The sequence below is a fragment of the Chinchilla lanigera genome, unplaced genomic scaffold (assembly GCF_000276665.1).
Source record: "Chinchilla lanigera isolate Chin_1 unplaced genomic scaffold, ChiLan1.0 scaffold00008, whole genome shotgun sequence".
NCBI classification, from domain to species: domain Eukaryota; kingdom Metazoa; phylum Chordata; class Mammalia; order Rodentia; family Chinchillidae; genus Chinchilla; species Chinchilla lanigera.
This window is the reverse complement of record NW_004955409.1, coordinates 26224056-26237353: the sequence shown is the minus strand read 5'-3', so window position 1 is coordinate 26237353 and position 13298 is coordinate 26224056. Positions and strand designations below refer to the sequence as shown.

The 13298-nt window shown below is 41.0% G+C and overlaps 1 protein-coding gene across 1 annotated transcript in view; it reads right to left on the bottom strand.

Annotated features, from left to right (window-relative positions):
• Positions 1 to 5393: 5393 nt before the first annotated feature.
• Baz1a (bromodomain adjacent to zinc finger domain, 1A) overlaps positions 5394 to 13298 on the bottom strand; it is a gene marked incomplete in the record, with an annotated part of 95000 nt that continues 87095 nt past the window's right edge. Inside the window, 4 exon segments of the mRNA XM_013510376.1 lie at positions 5394 to 6370; positions 6908 to 6995; positions 9238 to 9380; positions 12570 to 13039. Coding sequence (XP_013365830.1) covers positions 6174 to 6370; positions 6908 to 6995; positions 9238 to 9380; positions 12570 to 13039 — 898 coding nt within the window.

Sequence of the window (13298 nt, the reverse complement as noted above, 5' to 3'; positions counted from 1 at the left end):
TGCAGTTCAGGCTGGCCTTGAGCTCACTTTCTAGGCCAGGCTGGTCTTGAATTTGCAAAGACCCTCCTGCCTCAGCCTCCTGAGTGCTGGGATTATAGGTGTGGGCCACCATGCCCAGTTTAATAGTGTGCTTTGAAGCACAAAGTTTTTTTTTTTTCCAGACAAGTTCTTACTATGTAGTACAGCCTGGCCTTGAACTCATTTGTTTGCCTTTTTGAGTCAGGGTCTTGCAATGTAGTTCAGGTTGGCCTCAAACTTTCAGCAATTCTCCTGCCCCAGCCTTCTCAGTTCTAGGACATGTGCCACCACGCAGAGGCAATATGATCTATTTTTTTTTTTGGTACCGGAAATTGAACTCAGGACCTTGTGCTTGCCAGGCAGGCGCTTGTGCCGCTGAGCTATATCCCTGGCCCATATGATTTATTTTGAATTAATGTTTTAATATGGTGAGGTAGTTACCCTACTTTATTCTTTTGCATGGAAATATCTAGTTGTTCTAGCACTATTTGTTGAAAAGACTATTTTTTCCTTCAGTTTGTTTTTTAAATATCTTTATAAGCATAGTAACAGTCATAGTCTATGGTGATGCACACCTGTAATCCTAGCACTCAGGAGGCTGAAGCAGGAGGGTTGCCATGAATTTGAGGCCATCCTGGGCTACACAGTGAGTTCAAGGCCAACCTGAACAACACAATGAGACCCTGTCTCAAAAAACAAAACCAAACAAAGCATCCAATCTTTTCTTTTTTTTTTTTTTTCTTTTTGAGACAAGGTCTCACTATGCAGTTCAGTCTGGAAAATAACCAATCATAATCTATAAATTCATAATTTCTTATTAATGATTTGAACTGCTAACAAGAAAGGAATTTGTCTTGTTTCACACCTGGATTAATTCCTGAAGATCAATTTCTTAATGCCAACTGAAATGTGGTGTGTATGTGTTTTTCAGACAAAGTCTATGGGCCATATGGTAATGTTACCATTTTGAGAGCTGTCTTACGGCTTTCCAAAGTGCCTGTGTCGTTTTGTAATTCTACCCAGGCAGGCCAGGAACTCGTGATCCTACTGCCTCAGCCTCCCAAGTGTTTCATGTGCCACCATGCCTGGCGAAATGTTTTTTAAAAAGTTTTAAAAAGTTTTTCCCACTACGTGCCAGGCATGAAGAGCGCCTCTGGTGTAGTGGTAGCATGCAAGATTCCCACTATATGCCAGGCACTGTGTTGTGCTCTGGTGCTCCCACACCCTGGCTCGTTGAGAGAGAGTGCCAGAGACGCGGAGTGGGGGCGTTTTCCAGGTGAAGAGTCGGCGTCCTGAAGAAAGGCTGAGCTTATAGGGGGCTTGGCGCTTTTGGGTCAATACAGGGCGAGTGGAGCTACAGTGGAGTGGACAAGGACAAGGTGTGGAGGAAGAAGGGGTCAGGGGCAGTTCACACAAAACCTTTAAAGCGTCTCCCAAATTGTGCCTTGGGGTCAGTGGTGCCCGCGGCAAATCCACCAGCGCCCTGGGGTCTTACAAAATTAAGGGAGCACAGCGACATCTGTGGGAAACCATCGGCACTACTATCTCGGGGTTTTAAATCCAGCCAAGGGGTTTTCCTCTTTGTGATAAAAGGCAAATCCCGCAGAAAAATCAGTGCGGAGAAGGAAGGGAGGATGGCCGTGTCCGATCCCGTTCTGAAGTCCGAGAAGCCATGTAGTGCCTGTTAGCTGTGAGAACATGGAAACTGATTAAGCTGTTTGGATGAAACTACTTACTATGCAGAACTGTTAGGTATTTCTTGTGTCTTTATAGTGCTTTGAAAAAATTACTGAGATACCAAAGGTAGCTTGAATGGAGAAAATTTGAGAGTCTTCTGTTTAAGAATTTTGGGATTTCATTTCAAGTGTTTCTGGAATCTTAATTTTTTTTTAAAAAATTGTTGTTTTGGTTTGAGACAGCGTTTGTTTGAGACAGGGTCTCACTAGTGCAGGTTGGCCTTGAGCTTGCTTATTTACCCCATGCTGGCCTCCAACTCATGGTGATCCTCCTGCCTCAGCTTCCCGAGTGCTGGGTTTCCAGGCATGTGCCACCATGCCCAGCTTGTCTGTTTTTTAATTACAGTACTGGGTGGGGATCAAAATCAGGGCCTTATCATGGTAGGCAAGTCCTTTTCCATCATATAGATCCCCAAGCACTGTATTTTATATTTTTATGTTTAAAAAAATAAGTTTAAAAAGAAGCACTGCCAAAAAAGGTTCTGCCTTTGGAATTTCTACCTTCAAAGCAACATGCACAGAGACTAAGCTTCTGAGTTTCAGAGGCGGGTAGGAGCAGACGTTTTCAGCTCTGCTTAGAAAGAGTTCAAGCTGGGTCTTGGATCTGTTACAATTTCTAACACACGAGAACTCTCCACAGGCTTCTCGATTCTCCCAGATGTGGCCGCGTTGTTCCTAGTGAGGCCACCAGCTCGGAACTAGTGGTTACTGATCTCCTGCCTTCTATTACACAGGGTGGATCCAGGTACTGATGTTTGGTTTGTCCATTTCCCTCCAAAAAATGGTCTAGACTGGTGGAGCCCTCATTATTTTCCCAAAAGGCAGCATTGTTCTGCCACCCAATAGAACAGATGCAGTACTTCTTTAATTTTTTTATTTTTATTTTTTGTCTTTTTGAGACAGGTCTTCACTGTGCAGTTCAGGCTGTCCTTGAGCTCACTTTGTAACCCAGGCTGGTCTCAAACTCACAACGATCTTCCTGCCTCAGCCTCCCAAGTGATGGGATTACAGGCATGCGCCTCCTGCACCACCACGCTTGGCACAAATGCAGTACTTTAGAGACTCTGACCTCTTTAGACTTTACAGAGAAAAAAAAGGCTGAATTGAAATAGTGTGAGATTATTAGGGCAGAGGGGTATGGCTTGATTTTTTTTTTTTTTACTTTTATTTGCATTTATCTTATGCTTTATTCCTGTGCCTCTGTTTTTTGTTTTTTGGTTTTTTTCTGGTACCGGGAATCAAACTCAGGATGTCGAGTTTGCCAGGCAGGCACTGTGCCGTTGTGCTAAATCCCCAGCCCCCTGTGCCACTAAGTTTTTATTCCTTCAGTTTCTTCCGGGGTATCTTTTTATTCTGTGCAGCTTCTTCCTCTGGTTTAGAAACAATCCGTCCCTTTCGGTAGGGATCATCTCAGTGTGGCGGGGGAGCTCATGCGTGGGTTAACCTGACCCTGAGCTCCATTAGAAGGCAGTGCATTGTGGGTGCTTTGTTCATTTGGATGTGTCCTGTGACCAGCGAATCTGCATCTAAGCCCTTCAGTTCAGCACTACTGCACTTTTAAGCATGTGCAGCCTGAATTCAGCACTCCTTTTGGGCCAGTGCCCCTGTGCCCAGCTCTGTTTGCTAGCTCCACCATTGTACCACTGGCATGGCACACATGGCCTCTTTCATGACTCTTTCGGATACGTGCTGGCCTTTTACCTATGCATCCTTTTGATGACTGGGGATCTGCCGGGTGTTCTTAAACTGAACAGACTTGAGCCTCCTGATTTGCGTGATTTGCGGGGCTTCCTGAGTCAAGAGAGTATGGAACCACGTTCCAGGTCACCTCAGGCAGTTTACAGGAACAGGAAAACATTTCTAAGTTTTCCTTCTGTTGAATATATTTTTCCCTTTTGACATTTCCTCTTTGACCATGGACTATTTTGTAGTGTTTGTTAAGTTCTCAGGAGTTTGGATTTTTTTCTTGTCATTATTGATTTCTAGTTTGAGTCCATTGTGGTCACAAATCATACTCTATTCATTTATATTTGTTTGTTGTTTGTTTTTGTTTTGTCTTTTTGAGACAGGGTCTTGCTATGCAGTTCAGGCTGGCCTTGAGCTCACTTTGTAGCCCTGGGTGGCCTGGAACTCACAACAATCCTTCTGCCTCAGCATCCCGAGTGCTGGGATTACAGGGGTGCGCCACCACGCCCGGCATATTCATTTACATTTGCTGAAGTTTATTTTATGGCCAGGATCTGACTGACCTTGGTGTATGTTCAGTGGGGTGTTCTTCAAACCTATGAATCTTATTGGCTGATAGTATTACTTCCTTTTTTTATATCTTTATTTTCTGCCTATTCTATTAAATGTTGTATTTGAAGCTTATTGACATTCACCTATAATTGTATACTTGTCTTTTTAGTTTTTTCAGTTTTTGCATGCAATTATCACTTGGGAGACAGAAAATTTTTTTATCATATAATACCCATTTTGGTCTTTAGAAATTTCCTTTCCTCCATTTTTATCTGGTATTAATAAAGCCATTTTTTTTGAGTGGGATCTTGCTTGTTTAAGACTGGCCTTAAACTATATAGCCCAAGCTGGTCTCTAACTTGCAGTGATCTTCCTGCCTCAGCCTCCCAAATGCTGGGATTTCAGGTGTGCACCAACACACATGGCTTTTTTTTATTGGTACTGGGAATCGAATTCAAAACCTCAGGTTTGCCAGGCAGGCACTGCACCACTGAGCTAGATCCCCGGCCCATGTGACTCTTATTTATTTATTTATTCATTCATTTACTTAATGTTTTTGAGACAGGGTCCTGCTATGCAGTCCAGGCTGGTCTCGAACTTGAGATGATCCTCCTGTCTCAGCCTCCGAGTGCTGGGATTATAGGCATGCACTTGTTTTTTATTTTTATCGGAACCCACATCTAAGTGTTTGCCTTAAGTCCCAGAGGAGTCTTTGGACTTGTACTCCTGAGAACTATTGAGACCTTGCTCTTGTATATTTGGAAATTAAGTATGGCTTGAAGTGTGTTTGGGTGTCAGACTGACAAAAGGGTGGACTTGTAATAATTCCTCTTGTCAACTTGACTGGATTAAGAGATACCTAGGAAATTAGCAAAGCACACTTCTGAGTGTATCTGGGTAGTCACAGGCGTGTGACCCTGGGAACTTTATCTGGTGTCTGGTTTCTTCCTCTCTGGCTCTGCCCCTGCTCTCTGCTTCAGGATGTTGAGTTGAGCAGCTTTCTTCTGCCACACCTGTCTGCTGTGCTGTTTTTGCCCTGGAGGCAGCAGACCATGGACTGAAACCACTGAAGCCACTAGCCAAAATAACCCTTTTCTTCTGTAAGTTGTATGTATCAGGTATTTTGTCCTACTAATGGAAGGCTAAATAATATAGTTTCTTAACTAGGATTCTTAATACATTTAACTTCCAAACTTTCTTCCCTCCATTCAGTGGAAATCTATGCATAGAATGTTACTGATTAATGAGGGTTATGTTACACCATAAGTATCTGGGCCAAAAAAAAAAGATGCAAACTACTGCTATGGAGACTCAGGTACAATATAATATTTGTTCTGATGATTTGTACATGTCACATGCAGAAGCCTAACTGTGATTTGTAAAAATTCCACAAATTAAGAATACCTGAAAAAAAGTCATTTTATTTGTACACTTAAAAAGTTGTACATAGAAACTTGTAAAACAGTTCTGTAAAACTGAAAGAACTGTCAGGGAAAGGGAGGGTGAAATTTTTGAACGTTGGGGAAATTAGAGAAATAAAACAAAAACAGTAAAATGTTTAAAAAATTAACATTTTCCAAGTATAAATTTTATAAATACAAAACAAATTCACAAATTACTCTGAATGCTAAATAAATATCTAGTTAATAAACTCAGACTTAATATGTCCAGCCAGCACTGGTACAGCACTTCAAGGGATATAAAATTGGATCCATTCATGTGTAGTGTTGAAAGAATGTGCTTATTAAACAATTCTTAAGACATGTACACATTTTTCTAAAGTGTGCTATAGCAAAGACCCATCTGTGTAGATATTTCTCCCTTAACATCACAACTTCTAAAAAAAAAAATCAATGACAAAATAAGTCAGGGGGTGAAAAAATATCTTCCAATATATCTGCACACATGAATGATCTCAAAATGTACAAAAACCTCTGTAAACCAGTACTGTATCCATACATCTATCAAACTTATTAGATACTGAACAAAACTGTAGCAAAGGAAATCTTTCCTACATTCTCCTGAGTGCTTAATATTAAAATTGAGACTAGTGCAGGCCACACTTCAAGTGGTCAATCAGTTGTTATTGCTTTATACATATATTTGCTTTAGAGCATGATTTAACGTTCCATTTTCATGAACAAATTTTTTCCTGAAATATATCCTTTAGAAGGACAAAAATTAGATTCGTGACTTTTTTGCCGCGGGCGGTGTGCTAACATGGTCCACGTTACTGGGAGTGACATGAAGTCCAAGCTTTTGAGCCTGAATATGAAAAAATGCTTGAAGCCGGGTTCCAGCTTTTGCTTCACTTGTGTTTCGAGGGTTGTACTCAAAGCAGTTTGAAAACATTAATTCGATGTCATCAATAAACTCAGCTGGAGAGGAAAAAAGTAAACAAGATTAGAATGAAAATACATACATTATAAATACAATTTTTGTTTTATCATGGCTGGAAACTTCACTAACAAAATATAAACCCACTGTTTTCTTTAGAAAGAGATGATTCTGAAATTAGTAAGCAGAACTGCCTAACTATAAAATATTTTAAAACTGTTTTGTTGAAAGTGTGTGCTTAAATAATTATACATATTGGGCAACTACAAAGAACCTCTTTTTAGTAAGGCCGGGTTCTATAAAATATCTTAAACACATCCAACCTTTTGTTTTGTTTTTCTTCCGGTACCAGGAATCAAACTCACGATCTTGCGCTTGCCAGGCAGGGCGCTTTGCTGCCGAGCTAAACCCCCAGCCCCAACATATTCAACCTGAACCCATCTTTCTTGTCCACGTCAGTGATAAACACTCTGGGGAGCTCTCATTCATGTATCGCTACATTAACATATCATCTGAAACAGAACAGCCTCTACCTTTTAAACAGAAAGAATTTTCAAAGGAAAACATACATTACTTACATGCTAATTTATATTCACATTTATTCACTTTTTCACGAATTATATTTAAGGCAATGGGCTTTTTAATGATGTCATAGTAGTCTGGTACCTGTAAAATAATTCCAATATATCTTTCAGTACCAAGAATTTATTGGACATAAATGGTTAAATATATAAACGTATTGCATTTAAAAAGCAACTTAACTTTAGTGTCTGAATGTTAGTATTACCCTAAATCACTTAACATATTTTCAATCATTACAGTGCTGTAGCAGCCTGTTTAATGCCATTAAAAATATTAACTTCTTGTGAAAACAAAAATCTGAAGTTTTGCTCATGGCTTTCTCCCTCTGCATATGTGATTTTTTTTTTTGTACTGAGAATTGAACTCAGGACCTTGCACTTCCAGGCAGGCGCTTATGCCGCTAAGCTATATCCCCGGCCCTGAAAAAATTTAATTCAGCACAAAAACTACCTAGGAAAAATGAGCCAAATGGTAATTTAATTTTTTTAAGTTGCTCCTCAATATTAATTAATCCTTCACTTGCTATAGAACCTCAGAGAATTCTGATGTCACTTTTCTTCAGAAACATTCATTATACAGTGACAAGTAAAGCTCTTGTTTTGAGAAAGGGTCTCATTATGGAGTCTGGGCTGACCTAGAATCTGTGGTGATTCTCCTGCCTTAGCCTGTCAAGTGCTGGGATTACAGGCGTGCGCTGTACCACCACACTGACCTCAAGTGAAGCTCTTTATAATACAGACATTTCTAGGCCTCGGGTCCACTCAAACCATCCACCATTCCCCATACTTTCATTGCTGGGTGTTTTAACTCAGTCCCTGTTTCCTAAAACATCTTTATTCCATTTTTTCACTTTTGAGATTCTATCTCTGTTCAAATGAGCAATCCTAATATTTCTTCTATTAAAAATTTCTGAAAAAATTATTTAAAAAAATTTCTGGCTGGGCATGGTGGTGCATGCCTGTAATTCCAGCATTTGGGAGGCTGAGGCAGGAGGGTCAGTGCAAGCTCAAGGCCAGTCTGTACTACATAGTGAGACCTGTCTGAACAGACAAAACAAACAACCCCTGCACGCACAAACTAATTTCTGCTATTCCTTCCCTCTCAAATGCTTCCTCTAAAATACTTACTCAAATCAGTGCTGTTTTCTTCTCCATATCTATAATACAATACTAACTTCTATTGCTGAACTATGCAACGCTGTTCTCTCTCCTACACAGCACATCACATTGGGCCACACATATATAGGAAACTACAGCACCACTTCTTATCCTTGAGTTAGCCCGGGCTGTCACTCTATTTAAGAGCGCTTCCCTTTTCTATCAGCGTCTCTAAAGGCTCTCTGGGCCAGGACCCTGGTCATCTGGGGACGCGTGAGAAATGCAGTGAAAGCCCCAGGTAGCGACCAGATGCATTGAGTCAAACACTCCAGGGTGGGACCCAGGAATCCTTTTTTTTTTTTCCATTTGAAACAGGGTCTCACTAAACTGCTAAATTACTGAGGTTGGGCGTGAGTTTGTGATCCTCCTGCCTCAACCTCCCAAAGTGCTGGATGAGAGGTGTGTATAGTTAGGACTGGCTAGCAATCTGTTTTAGTAAGTCCTTCCAATGGTTCTGATCCGTGCTGAAGTTTGAAAATCACTGTTACACATAACAAATACTACTGACAATATTTAGTTGGATCCACTTGATACAAATTCATTACATAGAACAAAAATGTAACGTTTTTGTTGCTTATAATGCCAGCACCCAGAAGGCTGAGATAAGAGGATCACCATTAGTTCAAGGCCAGCCTGGACTACACAGCAAGACCCTGTCTCAAAAAGAAAAATCTTTCACTTTATCACCAATTGCTTTTTTTCCATGCAGGGTAATTTATAGAGGCCTAGATCCTCCTGCCTCACAGAATAAATAATGTAATGTTTTTACATTACATTATTTATAAAGAATTGGTGGGGATAGAGCTCAGTGGCATAAGTGCCTGCCTGGCAAGTGCAAGGTCCTGAGTTCAATCCCCAGTACCGCCAAAAAAAAAAAAAAAAAAAAGAAAAGAATTGGTCACAGCATTAGAAGGGACCGAGGAGATTATGCTAATTAAATTCTTTTCCAATAAAAGAAAGTAACCTTCCCAGGATGTATGCCTTTTAAAAACACAGGTGTTGGGCTGAGGATGTAGCTCAGAGGTACAAGTGCCTGCCTGGCAAGTGCAAGGTCCTGAGTTTGATTCCCGGTACTCCCCAAAAAACCCAGATGTGACAGCATCACACCTGCCAGCAGGAAAAATCAGGTAACGTATATAACGCACTTCATAAAGTCCAGCTGTTATTACCTGGATCTTAGAGACCAGCTTCAAAAAGGGCCAGCTGTCGTCATGCCGCACTAACTCCACGACCAGCTGCTCAAAGGCAGACAGCTCGTGCACGCCGCCCTGCCGGCCAGAGCTCCTTCGGCTCAGCGGCGCCGGAGACGAGTCTGCATTGGTGGAGACATTGGAGACCAATCAGAACAAGGCATCAGTCACACAGGCTACAGTGGGTACAGAGATACACACTAGATTCAAGCACAAGACAGACACACTCTAAACTAAGTTATTTCTGAGAAATTTGAAAATCTAGACGAAAACTCGTATTTCCTTTTGATCTGAAAAATTTTCAACTGAATTAAACATTCATAGGAATAGATGTGTGATACAAAATAAAAATCTAGAACACAGTGTCTGTGGATTTTTACTCCATTTTATTAAAAAGTATTTTCAACTACAATAAAATGAAACAAAGCAATTCTTTAGTATTTCTTACAGCATATTCTTTTTGTTTGTTTGGTCTTTTTGAGACAGGGTCTCACTCTGCAGTTCAGGCTGGCCTTGAGCTCACTTTCTAGCCCAGGCTGGTCTGGAACTTGCAACAATCCTCCTGCCTCAGCCTCCTGAGGCTGGGATTACAGGCGTGCGCCACCACGCCTGGCTCTTACAGCATATTATTAAAGTAACCACTTCAGATCTGGAAACTAGGCCTCTAAAAATTACCCTGCATGGAAGAAAAGCAATTGGTGATAAAGTGAAAGATTTTTCTTTTTGAGACAGGGTCTTGCTGTGTAGTCCAGGCTGGCCTCGAACTAGTGGTGATCCTCTTATCTCAGCCTTCTGGGTGCTGGCATTATAAGCAAGCACTACCATGCCTGGCAAAAGATTATTCTTAAAAATTTTAATTTCAGTGTATGACAATTTTTCTTAATGCAAAACACTTTTTCACAGCCCTGAGAAGGTATAATGAAACCTAAGGTGCACACACTGGTAGAAAAGGGTAGTTACGCTGGGCATGGTGGTGCACGCCTGTAATGTCAGCACTTGGGAAGCTGAGGTAGGAAGATCACTTCAAGTTCGAAGCCAGCCTGGACTACACAGAGAGCCCAAGCTCAGCTTGAACTACATAGTAAGGATCTGTCTCAAAAAAACAAAAGAAAAAGAAAAAGGAAAAGGGTGGTATATAGTCTATGCATTATTAGAAATTCAGATGTTTAAATTCTCTTCTTTCTTTCTTTCTATGTACCGGGAATCAAACTCAGGACCTTGTGCTTGCCAGGCAGTTCTCTTCCTGTAGGCCACACACCACACACCTGCCCATTCCCTGTCACTAGACCAGCTTTAGTCGTTCCACAAATCACTAACAAGAATGTTTTTCTTCTGCAGAGTTTTACTTTTTTGAAAAAGAATACTCAGGTGTATTATTTTACTAAATAGCAAGGAGTTCAGAATTGACAAGGGGAGGGCCAGGGGTGGTGGTGCACGCCTGTAATCCCAGCTCTCAGAGAGCTGAGGCAGGAGCACTGTTGCAAATCGGAGGCCAGCCTGGGCTACAAAGTGAGTTCAAGACCAGTCTGAATGGCATAGTGAGGCCCTGTCTTAATAAAAAAAAAAACTGACAAGGGTGTAGGAAAAGCTACATTAGATTTTCTTGGTACAAAACTACTTAATATTTTCCCTAAAATCTTCATAATCTAGCTGAGGGTGGTTGGCACACACCTGTAATCATAGCACTCTGGAAGCTAAGGCAGGATAATCTCACGTTTGAACTAGTCTGGGGAACAGACTCAAAATAAAAAGAAATAATAAAAGAAGGGGATGCAGTCCAGTGCAAAGCCCCTGGGTTTAATTCTCAAAATTGTCAAAAGCTAAAATCAAAAAACCAAGACCAAAACCAAATAAAACTTCATTGGTAATTGCATAAAAACATTATGTACCATTTTTGTACCATTGAATTCTTTGTTGTATGTGAATAATACAATACAATCTATCTACAATTCTTTTAAAAAAATAAGTTTTTTTTAACATTTAATTTCATGTTTTTAAGTATCAAAGGTTTTTGCTTTGTGTTTTTCATTTTTTTGAGACAAGGTTTTGCTAAGTAGTTCAGGCTGGCCTTGAACTCATTATGTAGCCCAGGCTGGCCTTGAACTCATGGAGATCCTCCTGCCTCAGCCTCCCGAGTGCTGGGATTACAGGCATGCACCACCACGCCTGGCAGTATCAGTTTTATTGTTACTTAGAAACGGGGTAGGATTGAAGGAATAGAGAATAAAGAAAAGTGGGGCTTGCAGTTTGTGGGAGAGCATATATTTAGCATGCCTGAGGCCTTGGGTGCAATCCTTAGCACCAAAAACCTACAAAAAGCAAAAGCTGAGTAAATAAAGAGACTGTATAGATAAGTATAACTATAAACAAATCACAACTAAAAAGATAGCTGGTGCCCACTCCTTAAAAATCCGATTGCCTTCAAGCCTGCTCAAGGAGCCAGTACTTTGATGGGCACCACTCTGAATAACCTAACGGAGCTTGTCTAGGTGATGAGCATGCATGTTTGAGCGAAGAAAAGGTGGGAGACACTGAAATCTGTTAGTGAAACTTCAAATACTGGTAAAGCTGAACACTATTTGCAAGTGTATTCCAGTACCCTGCTGCACTAGCAGAAAGACTAACCACACAGTTTACCTTTATTTCCCAGAAGGCTGCCCTTTCAATCAGTACTATGCTGGAGGTCAGACTGTTCCTTAATAACTTTACGTACCTAGTGACAGCCCTTAGAAATGATACAAGGGGGGCTGGGGATTTAGCTCAGCGGCAAAAGCGCCTGCCTGGCAAGCGCAAGGTCGTGAGTTCGGTTCCCGGTACCAGAGAAAAACAAAAACAAAAACAAAACAAAACAAAACAAAAAAAAGAAATGATACAAAGTATGTCAGCATTCAGTATTTTCAGATCATTCAGTTTTTTTTTTGTTTTCTTTTTTTGTTTTTCTTCCGGTACTCAGGACCTTGTGCTTGCCAGGCAGGCGCTGTGCCGCTGAGCTAAATCCCCAGCCCCAGTTTTTTAAAATTTTATTTTATTTTTTTGTGGTACCGGGGATTGAACTCACGACCTTGCGCTTTCCAGGCAGGCACTTATGCCACTGAGCTATATCCCCAGCACCCCCAGCCCCAGTTTTTTACACAAAGAGTTTAAGTTAAAATTTCAAGCCGGGTGTAGTGGCACACGCCTGTAATCCCAGCACTCAGGAGTTCGAGACCAGCCTGGGCTATAAAGTGAGCTCAAGGGCAGGCTGAACTGCATAGCAAGACCGTGTCTCAAAAAGACCAAAAAAAAAAAAAAAAAAAATTAAAATCTCATACCCATTGATTGTCTTTTCCTGCCTCTTCTCTTGGATTCACTGTCCTGGAGACAAAGTCTGGAAGCAACATGTAAAGATCTTGACTGTTCACTTGGCTTTGTGGGGATAACTCTGATGTTAGGGAAGCTGGGCCTGTTTTCTGGTGTATTACTGGCACTTCTTCTGCCTCTGCGTTTTCTGTGAGGACTAAGGAGTTCCACGAATACATTAGCTTGCTCTGTGCCATGACTGTAGCGAGTAGAACGACTAACAATTCTTGGAGATTTAGTTTCTCCAGAGGGAGCAGATCTTATCTTTCTTAGGTTTCTACCAGTAGTTCTAGAAGAAACAGTTGTTTTGGGTGTGCTCTGCTGACTCCTTGAAGGGTATCTTCTAGGATCTTGTCGTTGGACACGACTTGAGAAAGAAGAGCTAAGCCTCCCTCTTGTCTTAATTGGCAATCGAACTTGTGGTCTTCCTCGTTTTGGTGGGCTACAAATACCATTAGAAAACAAAGTTATTGTACAGACCAATGATGAGCATATTTTTGACTCCAGTATATCACCATGAAAATCAAGTCCTAAGTTATGACAAGCTATGATAAGATCCTCAGGAGAATCAATAGACCTAGCCCGTAGTCTTGAAAAACTTAAGAGTGATGAACTAATCTTAAGGTGTACTTGTCTTGCCTCCTTTTGCTACAGAAGTCTACTACTTTTCTTACCACTGATATTAGAGACAGAGGGTGCCA